Source organism: Malania oleifera, chromosome 13 (assembly GCF_029873635.1).
Source record: "Malania oleifera isolate guangnan ecotype guangnan chromosome 13, ASM2987363v1, whole genome shotgun sequence".
Classification (NCBI taxonomy): Eukaryota; Viridiplantae; Streptophyta; class Magnoliopsida; order Santalales; family Ximeniaceae; genus Malania; species Malania oleifera.
In genome coordinates, this window is record NC_080429.1 from 78,210,440 (window position 1) to 78,229,688 (window position 19,249).

The 19,249-nt window shown below is 34.7% G+C and overlaps 1 protein-coding gene across 1 annotated transcript; it reads left to right on the plus strand.

The window, feature by feature from the left end:
• Nucleotides 1–252: 252 nt before the first annotated feature.
• LOC131146737 (uncharacterized) lies at nucleotides 253–13,704 on the plus strand. Its single transcript, XM_058096501.1, has 7 exons — nucleotides 253–862; nucleotides 1,509–1,640; nucleotides 7,832–8,202; nucleotides 8,969–9,713; nucleotides 9,876–9,972; nucleotides 10,071–10,125; nucleotides 13,317–13,704. Exons 1-7 carry the CDS (start codon nucleotides 391–393, stop codon nucleotides 13,377–13,379), a joined length of 1,935 nt encoding a protein of 644 aa, XP_057952484.1. The 5' UTR covers nucleotides 253–390; the 3' UTR covers nucleotides 13,380–13,704.
• Nucleotides 13,705–19,249: the final 5,545 nt, after the last annotated feature.

Sequence of the window (19,249 nt, forward strand, 5' to 3'; positions counted from 1 at the left end):
AATTTTAAAAGGTACATAAAATAATTGAAAGAGTAAGTATATAGAAATGCATATAGAAATGATAGGAGAGAATAAGAGGTAAAGAGGAGAAATATTTTATACAAAATCAATTTCAAATTATCTTATAATTTCTTACAAGATAGTAAAATTTTTGATCTCATCCATCCGTGAAGTAGATACAGTGAAATCAAGTAAGTTTGTGTGTCAATTTTATTTATTTTCCTACATCGATTCAAAATATTTTTTGAAGTACAGATCATAACTAAAAGTACTATAATAATTTATGTACTTTTTCATCCGAGTTGCAAACGGAGAACTCAAAGATTCTCCGCTTGCTTTTCTGGAAAGCTTCACGACTGGTGGCAACCTTTCTCTTTCTCTTCAATTCTCATGGATTCGCGCCGAAGCGCACGAACTGTGATCGACCCCAAAGTCCGCCAGGTGGGGTTTTTCACCCCGCAGCCGCCGCCGGAACGCCCGAACTCCTTCCCGCCGGAGCAGACCTCGCCGCCGCTGGCCGACATGTCTCCTGCCAGCAAAACTCACTCCCCGGTCATGATTCCCCCGCCACGTCACGCCTCCGATAGCCACTCCCTCCGGCGTCCATCGGCCGGAGACGCCATGCCGGTCGGCAGTTACAACCCGTCCGAGTCGCTTCTTGCCACTTCGCCTGGGCCGTCACCTTCTTCAATTAAGTTCTGCGACGGAGAATTCTCAGAGGACTCGTCGAACTGGATTCACCGAAGCAATTCGGGGAAATTCGCGTCCTCTTTTCCCGGAGGCGGGTTCGATTTAAAGGCAGCGAAGACGGGTAATTTTGCAGAAGGTTTGGAGAAAAAGCCTCAGCCAGTGTCTGGCACAGGTTGATTACTGCCTTTTCTTTAAAGCCCTAATTTCATTAATCTATTTTTCTTATTTTGTTATGCAGAGAGGGGGTTTATGATGTTTATCTAATTGGATGAGCAAGAAAATTGTTATTAGTATTGACTCAAAATTCGGATAGGAGCAATGATTATCTGAGCATTTTTTGGGTTTTGAACTAGTTGAGGAAAGAACTGCGCTAGAGCTAATGTTTATTTTTAATGTTGGCCAGTCTGTTAAAGCTACTTTGGTAGATTAAATTTGTCTCGGTATGAAGTTGGAAATTTATCAAAACCCGTAGTGGGTGTAATCTATCCCGTCTTAATTTGGAGTTTGGACCTTTGATCTGGATTGAATTGAAGGATGCAATACAAATTCGTATTAAGTTTCATCCACATCCACACATTCATACCTGATGAATCCTGAACCCCATCCTCTCAGACACATGATATATGTTTTTTTTTTCTTTCCCTAGTGTACTCTATATTGAAATGCTCCTTAGCGTGCGAAGTTTCTGCTCTTTAACAATACCGTTGTTCTTTTTGGACAGTTTGCTAATTTGTACATAAAAATAATTGCTTTCCAGTGGCCTCTTTTGGTTGCTTTTTCTCTGACAAATTGCAGCATACATGAAATTTTTTTTGCAGAAAAGAGTGGAGCAGCCAGAGAAGCGCACAATGAGACACCATTGAGCTCAAAGCCCCTGAAAGAGAAAACCACAAAAGCTGAAAGGCGCGCCCTGCAGGAGTCTCAGCGAGCTGCAAAAGCTGCTGCGAAAGGTTCTAACAATAACCTGCCTACTTTGGGAAAAAATTGTGAAAAAGTTACTGCTGCCATCATGAGAATTGAAATAGTCTGACATGTAGTGGTGGATACTTCTAGATGGAGTCATATCCTCATATTGAATCCATATTAGATAGGAAATCTAATTACAAGAAAAGTATCACAAGAGCACATCATAAGTGATGTGACATTCTATGACTTGTTAAAATTTATTGAGTGAAAAATTCAACTAATTCCAACAAATGATGAGATGACATGTCACTTTTGATTTGCTCTTGTGATGAATATCTATTAGATATCATACTTGCCCAATCCTTCTTAAAATTTCAATATGTATCCAATACCTTCTCTGATGCTAGATGCACCTCGAATGCATGTTGAGCCTAAAAATCACCTTTTAAGTATAAATTAATATTAAATTCATGACTGGAAACACCAAAACGAGAATATTATACAACTTTGGCTTATGATTTTCAAGGAATATGTATGAAATCAATCTATAATGAAAAAATTTAACCATAGTACAATGTATAATTTAACAAAATATTAGCACTAGATAATAAAATATATTGATATATGACACATTTAAGTAATTTATCCATTTATGATTTAACACCAAACTAGGGTTGGATAATAAGGAAATTAGGGCTTTGCGCAGGCTGTTATGCAGGGTTCTTTTAAGGGAAAAAGATTGTGCAGATATATAGGCATGGTTGGAGTTTGGTATGGCCTGAATAAGATGAAGATTTCATGGTATAATCAAGAGGTTAGAAGGTTGTTTGGACACTGTGATACTGTGAACAGTATTTGTGGACTGTGATGTGAATAGAAGATCTGTTGTTGGGGTCCTCAGGTTGAATTGTAATACTACTAATACCAAAGTGATGTGAATTGCACTTGAGTTTATGAAAAAAGATTTCCAGAGTTTATTGTAACAATTCAAGGCTGGTTTTAAAACAAAAATAAGAAGACCTGTTGCAAGAGGTTGCTGTAGGTGCTGGTTAACTTATCATTGGGTCACTCTATAATAATAATAATATTAATAATAATAAGCATATGGAATTTAGGCTCTGCACTTAAATTCCCATAGAAGTCACACACAAGGCACCTAACCTAAGGCTTCAGAGTAAGGGTTGCTCCATACAACTTCAAAAGAAAGCATAATTGCTTAGAATTTGTTCTTTTTTGAATGAAAGAAGTTATAGACACATAAAGACATGCCCTTTTGTCAATTCTAATCCTACATTGACTTGAGACCATAAAAAGGAAAGTACCAAAAATAACGTAAGACAACATCGAGGCTACAAATAAAAAGTGTAATAGCATAGAAAACTTAAAATAGGACACTTGGTCTTCAAACGATCGGCAATATCGTGCAAATTTTGAAACTATAACTTACCCTTATCTCCTATAACTAAAGAAAACTAAACTTCTATAAGAGTTGATATTTTAGCTGTATATGGTCCTAAGCCAGACCTAAATAGGAATGAAGAGGACAAACCCATATTTTTTTAAGATCTGATTTGAATTTGTCATTATTGTTGTCTGCATCGTATATTTGCTGAGTTATGAATACACACTTGCCATATCATATTCAATATTTTTCAAGTAGCTGTATTTCTTGAGATTTGATCTTAACTTATCATTATTGTTGTCTTTCATCATATATTTGTTTATTTATTAACGCATCCTTGCTGTATTTTGCCCAACTTTTTTCAAGAATAGCCATATGGAAGGCATATCCCATATTCATATTTTGCAAATTATAAGGTGATGTACATTTTTTAAAATATTTTTGTTGACTCTGTATTTAATTTTGTATCTATCTTCTCTTTTCAATGAACTTCTATTCACAGTCTTGGAATAGAAATGTGGGATTATTTCTTCAATTCTTTGGGATACAGGATTCCAAATTTCTAAGTTTTTTAAAACCTACTTCACGAGTGAGTTGGTGCATTGGTGAAGATGATGTCTTAAGATATTGAGGTTATATGTGCAACCCCACAAATTCTAACAATTCCTCTGAGAGTAGCTGATGGCCTAGGGTATCACTTAGTACGATCGGTAAGGATAAACTGACCCCACTCCCCCACTTCCACCTCTGGCTCCTCCTTCTCTCATACTTTAAACTTGAAAGGATGCTGAGTTAAATTTGATTCAGTAGAAATTTTTATATTGAGGATTTTATGTGTTATGATGAACATTGTAACATTAATAGTCTTCTTTGCCCACCCCTCTCAGGGGGGGACCCCCGCAACAAGTGGATGCAATTTCTAAGGGAGAGTAGATTATGGTGGATACTCTAAATTATTAAGTCTAGTGGGAAAAAAATTACTTGTGTGATTGACTAAACAATCTTTAAAATGTAAATAATTAATAAAACACTATATTTATGCTAATGCATTATAACAATGTGGATAATTAAATAATAAATAAATAAAGGGAAGATGTGAAGGAGCCAGAAAGTAAAGAAAACTTACAAAATCAACTGAAACTAGAGTATTGTTTGGTAACTTATTTTGAATAATAAGAGAAATTCACTAAGGAGAAAAGGAGATAAATACAAGATTTGGAGGATGAGTAGCATCCTATAAGAATCTAAAAAGCAATTGCGAAAGGGTAGCCAATCTTTGCAAATTAAACAATGGAATCTCTAGAACACCCTCAAAGCTGGCAACCAAAAGAAGGTAGGAAAACAACTTTATCCCTTGACAAATAGGAACATGTTATCTTTTGATACAAAAAAAAAAAAAAAAGGGAAGTTGTCTTGTCACTAAAGATCCTCTTGTTCCTCTCAAACGACAAAATCCAAAGAATAGCATGCACAACACACTTCCACAAAATTCTACCTCTTTTACTTCTCCCAAAACCCTAAATTTGCACCATCTTGTGAAGTCATATGTTGTATGTGGTGTTACCCACACTTCTCTTCAACCATAGAAAAGTGTTCCCCAAAGCTGTCTAGCCACCCAATAATGTGGAAAAAATATGCACATTGTCTAACTCGAACACATCAGGTCTCCTATTAATCATGTTGAGAGTTAAGGTCCAAGTAAATGCATTGAACCTGAGCCTTTCAAATAACATTATTCAAAGGAAAAGGACATGAAATTGAAGGTTTCAATAGGTGAAAGAAGAAAGATTTAGAGGAAACGAAGCCAAAATAATCAATAGCCAAATATTTAAATCACACCTCAATTGAGAAACAAAATGTTGACTTTTTGAGTCCGTCTCTTGTTTTGATTATTACAAACCACAGTATCTCATTTGTGTGTTAAGTGTATGAACAGGTTTACTTTTCTAAGTACGGATGACAGATGAGAAATGGAAGCTGAGAAGCAATTAAAGGAGCACATCTTTCGGCGCATTCCATGAAATTGCAGAGGAGCAAAGCATGAAGTTTTCGTTTATTTTAAGTCGTATTTTTATATTTATAATTCGGGTATGTAACAATAATCTAAGGTCTATAATAATTAATGCATGACATGCATGGTAGGAACTATAAGCTCAAAGACCTTAGACAAGACTTCAGTCGACCTTTGGTCGACCAACGCTAGATTTTTAGGCCAAATTAAAAAGCCTAGGCCCTAGATAGACCATAAGTCCCTTCACATTCACTTAGGAAAATCCCCTATATCTGACAATCCATAACTATGCAAACGGGGATAAACCATACTAAAAAACAGGACCAAATTCTTAAGTTTAAAAGGGTTTCGGGCGATCGAACCGTGTGCGTTAAAAATGCCTCGGTCAACTAAACTGTTGAAAAGTCAAATTGTTGACCATGGCTTGGGCGACCGAACAAATTTGAACTGAATGTCCACGGTCGATCGAACCTTAGAGTGGTCATTTTTCACCTTTCACGGGTGTCCGAACTTTGAGTTCATTGTTACTTCGGGCGACTGAATCCTTAAGTTCGGTAGACTGAACTATTTGTTAGGCGACCGAACCTTGAGCAGTTTGGAAATCGCCATGGTTCAGCCACCCGACCATGACCTCAGGCACCCGAACTTGAAAAATGTTTTTTTCATTTGTATCTGTTCGGGCGACCGAACTTGAGGTTCGGGTGACCGAAACTCTCGGGTTGCTCTAATTTTACCTCAGATTATTAAGGGTAAATCAGGGTTATTTTTGTTAAACATGTTTTAAACAATTTTAAATATTACCCTTGTGTCCCAACGGCCAAAATTTTATGAGTGGCTATATATTTGGATTCATTTGCAAAGATTAAGAAAAGATTAGGGAGTTTGATTAAGAAAATTTTCTCTGAATTTTTTGAGAGCTCTTTCTTCATACACAACCCATATACTTATCCTTTGATCATTCTTTTGTAAAACCTATTTGAGTGAGCGTATTTTAAATCATCCTACACTGCTTAAACTCTCATTGTTGTGTTGATTGTTGATTTTCTAAAAGAGAGTTAAGCCAAAAATTTTCCCCATAGATTTAGTTCATAAATTTATTGTGTGGGGAAAATTTTGCTAGCTTGTGAGTTTTTGCATTTTGATTGCAAGACTCTTAAGCTTGTCTTGTGTTGTGAAGCAAAGTTTTTTGACAAGCTTGGTTTATAAAATATTTCGTGCTTAAAGTTTTTGAAAATCATTTTGAGATATTTGATCTTTCTTTTGAAAATCTTTGAAACTTTATTTGTGATTGATATATATTGTTTCAAAGATATTGTTGTAGCACACTTTCACACTTTGATTGCACATTAACAATATCTTGAAAGTAGGTTCATATATCTTCACTGAGCTTATAGATCTATCATTTGGAAGTGCATTAGTTATTGCTTGTGTGTATCGGTACAAATCTGCTTGTATTAGAAGTAACTTTATTTGTACACAAAAATTTGTATTCATTGTTGTATTACAGGCGTGGCTTGAGGGGGTGTTGATCTAGCCTGTAAGGATCGGTAGGATCTTCTCCGCCCAGTAAGGAGAGTTTGTAAAGGTTGAGGTCTGACCTGTGAATTTGACCTAGTTGTAAATGGTGTCGCTCCACCCGTTAAGTGAGCCGTAGTGGAATCCTCAGACTTGCGAGCTGAGGCGGGGATGTAGACAGTATTGACCGAACCCCGATAATATATCATGCATGTACTTTATATTTCCGCAATTTATTCTCTGCACTTTCATTTTCAGCACATGTATGTTGTATGCCTGATTCATTATATGTTGTACATGTGTTGATTGGGTTTACATATAGACAGACCCTAGGTTGTGTATTACTGTTGCTGATTTAGATAAACCTAGGAGAAATTTTTTAATACCCAATTCACCCCCCCTCTTAGGATTACACAAATTCCAACACAAAAGAATCCAAAACTCTTAACAAGATAGCTGGCTCATCAACCTTTCTTTGATTAAGATTCCAGAGAAAATGGGAGTTCAAGAAAGGGAGCTTTCCAACATGGAATAGATATATGTGAATGGTTCGTTATGAATGAAAGGAGGTCTACAAATGTGTGGCACCAAGCTTCAAAAGTAATCTTGCTCGCCCATGGATCCTATTCCCACTATTGAGGAAAGAGCAAATGAGAAACTCGAGAAACGAACTTCCACAGACTCAGATGAGAAGCCTTACACTACCTCTAGTCATCCCACCAGTTTTGGGCATGCTTGCTTTTTATAACCTTGTGGCATAAGAAATTAACCATTTCCCTACCGGAAAGATGTTTTTAGACCCCAAATTTCTTCTGTCCCACACCTTTAGTACTGAAAATATTTAGTGCCTTAGAATATTTAAAATTTAGTTATCAGTCTATATCCAAAAATTGAGTTAGTTTTTTTATGTAGTACCTAAGGGCCCATTTAGTTGTGGAAAACATTTTCCGTTTTTAATTTTTAGCTTTCTGAAGAAATTATAGAAAATTTAGCTTATTTTTAAATTTTTAAAATTCATTTTAAAAAGATAGAAAATAAAGAGTTTGTTCAAACTTTAAATGTGCAAAACAATTTTTCATTTTTACTTTTAGAATTCAAAATAATCACAAAAAAGACAACTTGTTTTCCAATTTTAATTTTATCTGCTTTTCACATCAGTTAGCTTATCTTGTACTGTACCGTGTTTTTGCACTGTTAACTGATCATTTTTGCTTGCTGAGCATTTTGAGTATGTGTCCTTGCTTGTTTATTCTAAATGTGAAATGAATAATATGTTTGCATGTTTCTCTTTCATGGTATTTTTACAGCTGAGGCAAATAAATCTGCTGCATCCACTGGAGTGGCTCCAGTGTATGAAAAAACTGGTAGAACTGTGAAGCAACCCTCACAAAAGAAAGATGGTTCTCCTTTCACATCTTCTGTTTCAACATCTGACAGAAAAGGAGGTGACCGACCAACAGAAAAAGATAGGAAGAAGGAAGTTCCTCCTCCACGCATGCAATTTGATGATAAGAACCGGGTTGAAAAGGCTAAAAGACGTGCGGTTGTCAAACAAAAGGAAGCTAGAAACAGAGTTGAATTGTTTAGGCATTTACCTCAATATGAACACGGAACTCAGCTCCCTGATTTAGAGTCAAAGTTTTTCCAACTTAATCCAATGCATCCTGCTGTTTACAAGGTAGATGTTCTTGAGATTGGTTGTTTGTTGGATCATTAGTCGAGCTAATTCTAATTTTGCAGTTAAAGGCATAAGCATTATAACTATTAAATTGGTGTATACAGTTCCTGACTATTTAATTTTTCATGTTGTTGCTCTGCCTGTGTACTAAGGAGATTGAGGGCTTATAAGGACGGTTTGAGCTCCAACTAAGTGAGGCGCCTTTTATGGTACAAACCCATGAGACTAGTGAGCCAAAGCAAACTATACCTCATTGGAGTTGGGCCCAGGACCGTTACAACATGGCATGTTTGCATGTTGGACATTTTTTTGGGCTCCAAATAACAAAACCTGTATCATGATTACCCTCAATTTCAGAATGAGACTCTTAGTGTCCTTGTTGCATAGATGATGAGCTACATTAAATGTTTGTTGTTTGTTAGATCTCACCAGCTAATTATTCATTGATTTTAAGAATTATGTGTTCTTGATGCATGAGTTTGTATATATCGTGGATTAATATGTAACACCTGCTGCACAAGGTGCTTGTGCCATTTTGTGGGTTTGGGGCAGCCTTTCACATTTGGAGAACCCTGCCCGTGACTTGAATCTGTGATCTTCAGGATATATGAACTGTTACCATTGGATTGAAGCTTGCCCTAAAAAAGTATAGCTATTGAAACCATTTCAGAGCATGATGTGAACTGAAATATATGATGAACAACTAAGAACTAAAATATAATTTTTTTGAAACCATTTAATGGTTTATATGTGATTTTTTTGTCAGGTTGGATTGCAGTATTTGGCGGGAGACTTATTTGGGGGTAATGCTCGTTGTGTTGCTATGCTTCAAGCATTTCAAGAAGCTATTAAAGACTATTCCACTCCACCAGAAAAAAATCTGACCAGGGATTTAACTGCAAAGATCAGTAGTTTTGTTTCATTTTTAATTGAATGCAGACCTCTTTCAATCAGCATGGGAAATGCTATCAGGTTTCTAAAAAGCCGTATTGCCAAGTTACCTTTAAATCTTTCTGAGTCAGAAGCCAAAGCTGCTCTTTGTTCAGATATTGATCGTTTTATTAAAGAGAAGATAGTGATTGCTGACAATGTCATAGTTCGACATGCTGTTACAAAGGTCAGGGATGGAGATGTTCTCCTTACATATGGGTCATCCTGTGTGATTGAAATGATTATGTTGTATGCCCATCAACTTGGTAAACGGTTCCATGTTGTGGTGGTGGACTCGCGTCCAAAGCTTGAAGGCCAAGCATTACTCCGTAGGCTGGTGGCAAACGGCCTGAGTTGTACATATACTCATATAAATGCTGTATCTTATATCATGCATGAAGTGACACGTGTATTTCTTGGGGCTGCATCTGTTTTGTCTAATGGAACTGTGTACTCAAGAGTTGGGACTGCATGTGTTGCTATGGTTGCTCATGCCTTCCATGTTCCGGTATTAATTTGCTGTGAAGCATATAAATTTCATGAAAGGGTACAGCTTGATTCAATTTGCGCCAATGAACTAGGTATATTCTGTTTCCATGGTGGTCAATTTGAATGGCTTTCTACTTTATGACATGATATTTTTTCCTGTAAGGAAAGGTCAATTTGAATTTAGTTCCTCTCCTTTATCCCATAATCATTTTTCTCCTGAAAGAGACTACTGAACATTTCTAAATTATTTGTAGGTGATCCAAATGCAATTTCAAAGGTTCCTGGAAGAAGGGGTGCGAGTCACTTGGATAATTGGGGTGACCAGGAAAATCTGCAGCTTCTCAATTTGACGTAAGCTTTTTGAATCTTTTTTGGGAAAGAAAGATCAAAATTTTTGTTTTGTTCCAACTGACTCCGAATACTATTATTTTGGTATACAATTGTAACAGTTATGATGCCACTCCTTCAGATTATATCTCTGTGATTGTCACAGATTATGGCATGGTAAGTTCTGTTATGATTTTTTGTGTTCCATTATGAGCCTTTTGCGTGTAACTGCAAGCATGTTGGATGAGACTATTGATTCTTTATTCAATTCATTTCTATATTGTTTAATTGGATGTTTTGTTTCATTGGCCTGATTTAGTTGATGACATTGTTCTTACTAATGAAGTGATGTACCCTAAATTATAACGTTTTAGGCTGTCACAGAGAGGATGCATGACACGCATTTAATTTCACACACACGCAGACATGCACATGTAGTTTAAATTTTATTTGAATGTAGAAAGTTTCAATGACACAAGGTCTGCTATGAAGAGAAAAGGGTAAAAAATATTAAATTTGTTAGGAGTCTTAGCTGCTATGTGGCAAGTTCAACATTTCATCTTTATGGAAAGATGAGTTTTGAGATATGGAAAGTGGCATGATAGAATCTGACAGACAATTAAAGTGTCCCAGGAAATGTTTGTATTGTCCTTACAATTGCAGTGGCAAAATCTGATATTCTGTTGTGACATATAAATCCTAGTTGTGATAAATTCAGTCTCAAAGGGAAATTTCTTTAGAAACAAGCTTTTTTACTTAAGGGCCTGTTCAGTATCACTATAAAAAATTATGAAAATGAAAACTGAAAATCAGCAACCTATTTGGTTAATACTTTTAAAACTAAAATAAATTAAAAACTTAATTAAAAAATGGTCATTTTTTGTCTTTGGTTTGTGCATTTGAAACGCAAGTCAAGTAGTGCCCTTGTGAGGAGGAGTGAGCTAGTTATTGTAACTGGTAGTAGAAGGGATTGAGCTAGACCTAAAATATTATGGAAGGAGATTGTGAGGAAGGATTTAATAGCTCTTGAACTAGCCGAGGAAAATGTCCTCGATCATGTGATTTAATGAAAAAGGATTCATACAACCGACCCCACCTTGTGAGACTTAAGACTTGTTCTTCTTCTTGTATTCTAATAACAATTAAAAAAATATTATTAAAAAAAAATTAAGGTACAAAGTAGTACAAATTAAAAATAATATAATAAAAATAAAAATTACTGTAATTATCTTAATTATTATATTTCGAAAGTCACTTTATTCGAAAAATGTTAGTGTAAGTGATAATTGAAAAATAGTAAAAATATTTTGTAAATGGAAGAAATGTACAGGAAAAAAAAAAAAAGAAAACAAAAAACAAAAAATAGTAACAATACCAAAAAAACTCTATATTACTTCAGCTCTACAAATTTATCTTTTTCATGATTGAATTGTTTGGACCATATGAGTACCTGCAGATGCCAATTATTGCTGTTAGGGGAAGTTCTTGTTGAGACTGCTTTGGCTGTAGTTGTAAGTAAGGTATATGAATTCTTTGAGAGTTCTTGCGTGCCACATGTAATACATAAATTGTGGCCATTCCAGTTTTCTGATTAATGCCAAATTCCTTTTATAAATTGAAAGAATACTCGAAAATAAGAATTTGAACTTAAATGGCAGTGCTGTGCAGGAAATTAAAGTGGGAAAGTAAGCTGTGATCCCTGCTTTTATTTTTTTCAATAAAAAAGAACTGACCATGGAGAACAGAGAGAGCAAAACTAAGGGGGGATAAAGCATCCTTCTAATCAGCAAAAGGTAAAAAGAAGAAACAAAAAAAATTAGTACATAGTGTTAAAGTAGGTTGGGTAAGATGGAGAAGTGCTTCAAGTGTGCTCTGTGACCATAGAATACCGTTAAAATTGAAAAGGAAGTTTTATAGGACAGCTATAAGATTAGCTATGCTATATAGATCGGAATGTTGGGCGACAAAGAAACATAATATCCAAAAAGTAAAAGTTGCCGAGATGAGAATGCTTAGATGAATGAATGGTATAACATTAAAAGATAAATTAAGGAATGAACTTACCCGCGGTAAGTTAGGCATAACTCCTATAGAAGATAAGATAAGGAAAGGACGACTCAGATGGTATGGACACTTGCAACGTAGGCCACATAGTGCACCAGTGAGGAAGAGTGAGTTAGTTACTGTGAGGGGCAGTAGAAGGAGTAGGGGTAGACCTAAAATAACTTGGGATGAAATAGTGAGTAAGGATTTAATATCCCTGAATTTGTCAAAAGAAATGGTACATGATCACATAAATTGGCGGAAAAGGATTCATATGGCATAAATTGTTGTTTTGTTGTGGTACATGATAGCTTCCCAATCTCTCTGAATGTCAGTCGAGCACTGTTCTTTAAAAGCCCCAGTTGCTGGAGCTCAAAGAAGCAAGGAGGGGAAATTTTATCCCAAAGTAAGCTCCAAGGAAAATGTTGACCCTCAAATATCCTGCCATTTCTCTCCAATCAACACAACAGATCACAACAAATTCAGCACATCTCGACAGAATCCTCGCCTCCTCCTCCCTCCCGAAATCCCAAAAAGAAGCAGAAAGAAAACCATCAAAATACTCTGAGCTGCTCTCCAAATAAACATATCCCACATACGCCAAGGGATATAGCAATGCAGGAAAAGTTGAGAATGAGTCGAACTGTTACTGTGACATCAAACACATGCAGTGTCAAACCTTGCAAGTCCTAAGCTGCAGTGTATTGTTGTGATCCCTACCTTTGTTAATGACTAGGTTGACTCAGAAATCTTCACCTTTGGTTTTGTTTTACCTTGTAATAAATAAAACAAAACCAAAGGGATACGTTATGTGATTGCTGCCTGAAGTTTATGCTTCATCCAGGAATGATCTCCATGGCTTTGATTTTATCTTGTTTGAAGAGCCAGCATCAAAAGTTCTTTGTTTTGCTTCTTGGATTCCTCTTTTAATGTGCTAGCTCTAGAGTAGGAGAAAGGGGATTGCGAGACTTTTGAATGCTTAGCTGGATTCTCCCTTTCGTTGTGGTCGTCAATTTCTTCCTTCCATTTCATTGGCTTTATGCATTTTTCATGGTCATTGCTTGTGAAACATTGCATCTTTGGTTATGGTTGCATGTTAGTTCAAATGATTCTATGAAGCTTCATTTTAGAAGAGACATGAAGAAGGAAAGTAGAGGCAGGGTGTTCCCTCCTTTTTTGCTTTGTGGATGTTTAGATTGTATCGCTGACCATTCCAAGTACTTATTCATTTTTTTTGTCATCTGATTATACAATCGTTTTTCTTCTTTTTTGTTTTTCCCATTTATCTGCTGCTTTTTCTTCTTTGTAACTTGTTCTTATTGCAGGTCCCACCTACAAGCGTGCCTGTCATTGTGCGAGAATATCGAAAAGAACATTTGTGGATATAGAGAGTTCCACCATTGATCCCATTTTTGGTTGAAATGCAAGCCGTTTGCAGCTTATTATTATTTTTGTTGTGTTAGAACTCATCATACATGCCAGTGATTGCACAGTTTTGGGAAGTACTTCAAAATCTTTCAAAAGAAATACGCCTCTGACCTCTTAACTAATTTTTCATTTGTATTTAACTTACAATTTTAGGGGAAGCAAATTAACTATGGATTTTTGTTGATGGAACCACTGTGAAGAGTGCGACTTTCTCGCCTCTCAGGGCAGTTTTGGAGTGTGTTGCTATTCTCATAAATTATTTGAGCTCATATCTGATTTGGAACCTTTTTCTAGCAGCAGTCATAAATGAGTAACGAGTCACCTTCCTTTGTGTTTTGCCCCACTGCGTTTTGTCTTGGTTTTGATTTTGGTGTTTTGTTTTTTGTGCAAGTGCATTTGTGAATGTGAGTGTTTAAATTTTGATTTAGTTTTTACTATATTTGAGCATCTTTTGTTGCACATCGGAAGTTTTGAAAGTTTTTGAAGAGCCAATTTAATACCACAAACTAACAATGAATTTAAAAGGGGAAATGTCGTGTGATTAAAATTCAGTTTAAATTTGAATTTAAAAAATTCTGCTGGTCTGAAAAGCTATTATAAACACAATAACAACAATAATAACAAGCCTTAAATGGGGTTGGCTATATGAATATTTTTATACCAATTCATTCGATTTTCTCTATTAGATTAAGGGCTATTAAATTTTTTTCCGCACTTTCATTTCAAGTTATTTGAGGTCTATATGATCTTTTTTTATGTTAAAGACACAATAACTTACTCCTCACAGGTGTTCGACTTGCATTTTAAATGCCCAAACCATCCAAGTTGTCCCTCCCTTATCTTGTTTCTAACTGGTGTTATGCCTAAATTATTATGTATATGCTCATTTTTTACCTTTAATGTTAAACATCCCACCTTAATATTCGCGTCTCAACCACTTTTATTTTTTGCATATGTTGTTTCTTAGTTGTTGAATATTTTGAACCATAAAGCATAACTGGTCTTATAATCATCTTATAAAACTTTCCTTTTAATTTTAAGGATATTTTACGATCACACAATACACCTAACACACTTCTCCATTTTACCCAACCTGTTTTAATTTTATACACTACATCTTTGTCAATTTTCATTCTATTTGCATAATAGATCTGAGATATCTAAATTTATCAGGACTATTAATCTCTTAAATATCAAGTTTAATCTTCTCCCTATTACTACTCCTTACATGATTAATATTACATTTTATATATTTTGTCTTATTACTACTTATCCTAAACCCTTTAGACTCTAATATGGTTGTCCAAAGTTCTAACTTAAATTCTACTCTACTCCTACTATCAGCAATCAATACAATATTAATTGCAAACAACATACTCTAAAAATCTCATTTTAGATATTTTTAGTTAGTTCATCAATTAATAAAGTAAAAAGATGAGAACTCAAAGTAGAATCTTGATGTACACCTATAATGATTGGAAAATCTCTATATTCTCCTCTTATAGTCTTAACATTAGTAACTACTTTATCATATATATATCATTAATAACCTCTGTATATCTATTGCAAACTCATTTTTTTTTCAAAAAATCACTAAATGACTTTCTAGATATTCTATTATAAGCTTTCTCTAGGTCAATAACAATCATATGCAAGTTCCTTTTTTTTTCGTAAACTTTTCTATTAAACTTCTTAAAAGATAAATAACTTCTATTGTTGACCTCCCAAGCATAAAAAGAAATTGATTTTTTGAAGTCTTCGTTTCTAATCTTATTGTATGTTCAATTACCCTTTCTATTAATTTCATTGTATGGCTCAAAATCTTAATTCCAAGATAATTATTGTAGTTTTGAATATTGCCTTTGTTTTTGTACAATGATACTAAAGTACTTTTCTTCCATTCTTCTGACATTTTTTTTTTTTGCTTTTATAATAGTGTTGAATAAATTTAACTAATAATTCATTTATCCCCTAAACATTTCCAAACTTCAATTGGTATTTTTGTCTAATCAGATAAATTTCTCACTTTTCATATTTTTTTTTAATGTTATCTTAACTTCAAGAACTCTAATTTTGTGAATAAGTTTTCTATTTTTAGTCTTCTTCTTATTTGTGACTTCCAAGTTAAACAACTTATTGAAATATCTCCAGCACCTCTCTTTTATGTCTTCTTTTCTAATTAGGACATTATCATTTTCATCCTTTATACATTTTGCATCACCTAAATTTTTATATTTGCTCTCTAAATCTAATAAGTTTATAAATGTTTTTTGTCCTTCTTTTGCATCTAGTTTAGTATATAAAGCATCATAAGTTCTATGTTTAACTTCACTAAAATATATATATATATATATATATATATATATATATATATTTGCTTTTTTTCTCGCTTCTTTTTCAAAATTTTCTATATTTTTATAATTTTGTCATATTTTATACTATTTTTTTTTTTTTTTTTGTTTTAACGACTTTTTGAACTTCTTGATCCTACCACCAACTTTCTTTACTACTTGAGTATCTTCCTTTGGATTCACCTAAAACTTCATTTGCTATCCTTACTCTAACGCCCTAATTTTTATACCATTTTTTTTGACATAATTACTTTGATGCCTTTAAATCATAACTTGAGTCGACCCGAACCTATAGGTACTGGGGATATTCCTGTTTATATATTACATGTCAACAAAACAATGGAAGCATAATGTGTCTGATCATATATATACATATACAATACAAAACAATATAATACCAGAGTATACTGCATCCCCAAAAAGACCATAAACAACCTACGAACATATCCCCAAAAATCCACCTAAAAATCTCCTTCCTACTACTTACCCTCTAATCAGGGTAGTATCAATTGTCTTCTCTATCTCCTAGCCTGCTCTGCTTGTCTAATAGGATCACCTGAAATGTTGGAATTTTGGGGTGAGACACATCTCAGTAAGACGAAATATGTTAGTACTAGTGTGTGGCATAAGAGTTTTCATGAATAATATATTTATCTATCAAACTTTATCTGAAATAGCATAATAATATAAATTATATCATAACTCACACCTAGGTCACTTAAAATACAAGAATTTTTGAATTTTCTATCTAATCATACTTTCAGCTATTATATATATAATTTCTATTTTTTGTAAATCTATATATACATGGGTGTGTGTGTGAAAAATCTCCCCTAGATGGATAATTGTATGCATGAATTAACCCCGCATGCTCGGGTTGTGCGGCCCGTGTGTGGGACTTAACTCTAGCTGGCCTATTAGGCTATGTCAAACTGAAACCTCTGTGGTCTGATTGACCCCCTCAACCCGGACTAGTGGGGAGTCTTCGTCTATCCTCTAGGCACAATCAACTAATCAATTTCCATACTCTATCTGAGATGTGTGGTTGCACTCTGTATTTTGTATTCGCTATGGTATTGTGCTCTGTAATATGATTTGGTCCCATTAGGGATCTGATGAACCATGATTCTGTATTATCTGAAACAACTGTACTGACTGTAATACCATGATTCTGTATTACCTGTGTATCATGGTTTTGTATTTTCTGTATATCATGGTATTGTAAAAACTATAAAATCATGGTTCTATATAACTATAAATTATAACTCTGTAATAGTTGAAATCATATTTCTGTAATATCTGTAATTCATGTTTCTGTATCAATTGTAAATCATAATAATATGGAAACTGAGTAAAATTCTGTACTAAATTGTCATTTCTTATGCCACAAAATTAAATAAATAAAACTCATATACTATGATCTGTATTTTTTTTTTCTACTGTATAAAAATAACTTATAATCTGTAGAATTTTCTTGAAATTCAAATTCCTGAATTTTTCTGAAAATACATATTTTCTTACCCATAATTTCATATTCTGAATTTGTCCTGAAATTATGATCTGAAGGCACATAATTATTTATATATATACTATAAATTACTTGTAAAATTTCTAAACGTTTGGCATGACATATTTCCCTTACTTGACAAAATGAGACCTATTTACTATTTTTTTTTTTTAATCTCACGCCTGCGGCATTCATGATTTCAACACCCTGAAATTACACATATATTCCCTAGTCAATCAACTGAATTCCTAGAACAATTATCATATTCGCATTTCTAAGCCTATACATCCAATAAACTAGATAAATCACCAATAAACACCCAAAATACATCCTTACCTAAGTTTTGGGATGGTGCTTGAACTCCCCAAATCAAAATTCTACTCCGGTAAACTTGTAGAGAATCGACCCCTAATCGTCGTGGTGGTTTTTGATTGTCGATTCGGGCTTAAATCAGAGTAGAATTATAGAGAGAAGGGGGAGGGTGTTCGTTTGTTTAGAAAAAGAGGGGGAGATTAAATTTATTTTACAAAACAAGTGTAGTTCACGGGTTATATAATCATAGAACTGCCAGACAAAACCATCGACGATTTTTTGGATGTCACAAAAACCGTCGACAGTTTGGTCTTTAACCAAACCTTTTTAACCGTTTATTCTGTTACCCTACCGCGGTAAAAAGAAAACCATTGATAGTTTTTCTACATCCCCAGGAAACCATCGATAGTTTGGGCTGTTCCCAAACCTTCTTACTCTTTTCCTTATTTATTTTAATTATTATATTTTTCGGGTCTCTACATTCTCCCCTCCTTTTAAAATTTTCATCCTTAAAATTTTCTAACTATACATGTACCAAACTCTAAAGGAAAAACTGTACTTTTATTAATTACACTCACTTATGGCGGAAGAATACTGTAGTTACACTTGCGGTTCTAGGAGATTACTATAACAAACCAAAATTCTCCCAAAACCAACTATATCCTATAAACCAAAATATAACTATATACATTGATTATCCTACACTGAATAAAACAAAATCGAAACAATACTTATTGTATTTGAACTATTACCTTCCTTTTCTGACTAATATTGATGCCCACTGAACAAATGGGGTACTTCTGTCGTATCTCTTCCTCGAGCTCCCACGAAGCTTCCTCCACTGAGTGATTCCTCCATCGGACTTTTACTAGCGGTATTTTCTTGGTATGCAACTCCTGTTCTTTACTATCTAGAATCTGCACTAGTATTTCTTCATATACTAAAGTATCTCTAAACTCTAACTTCTCATAACTGATCACGTGGGAGAGATCTGGGACGTATTTCCTTAACATGAAAACATGGAATACGTCATAAATCCTAGATAATGCTAGTGGTAAAACTAATTTGTAGGCAACTGGACCCACTCTCTCAAGTATTTCAAATGGGCCAATGTACCCAGGGCTTAGCTTACCCTTCCTCCCAAACCTCATAGTTCCTCTTAGCAGCGCTACTCTCAAAAACACATGGTCTCTTACTTTAAACTCCAACTTTCTATGGTGAGTATCTGCGTAACTTTCTGCCGACTCTGGGCTGCACTAATTCTATCTTTAATAAGTCAGACTTTATCATATGCATGCTGCACCAACTCTGGCCCTAGAACTCACATTTCACCCATTTCATCCCAATATAGTGGAGAACGACACCTTCTACCATATAATGCCTCGTAAGGTGTCATCCCAATTGTAGAGACCCTAAAAATTAAATTAATAAAATAAATGAAAGAGAAGGAAAAAGGGAAAGGAGAATAGCAGGGATTCATTGACGAACTTAAAGGCCTTGTCGACGAATGTACCTATAGTTCTCGTCAACGAAGTACATGTGTCCTATCGACAAGAAGATACTGAGAGTTTTTGGAGTTTTAGGGAAATTTCAAGTTCGTCGAAGAAATAGCCTCCTCATCGACGAACTGCTTTCATGGGTTTGTCGCAAATTACTTAAA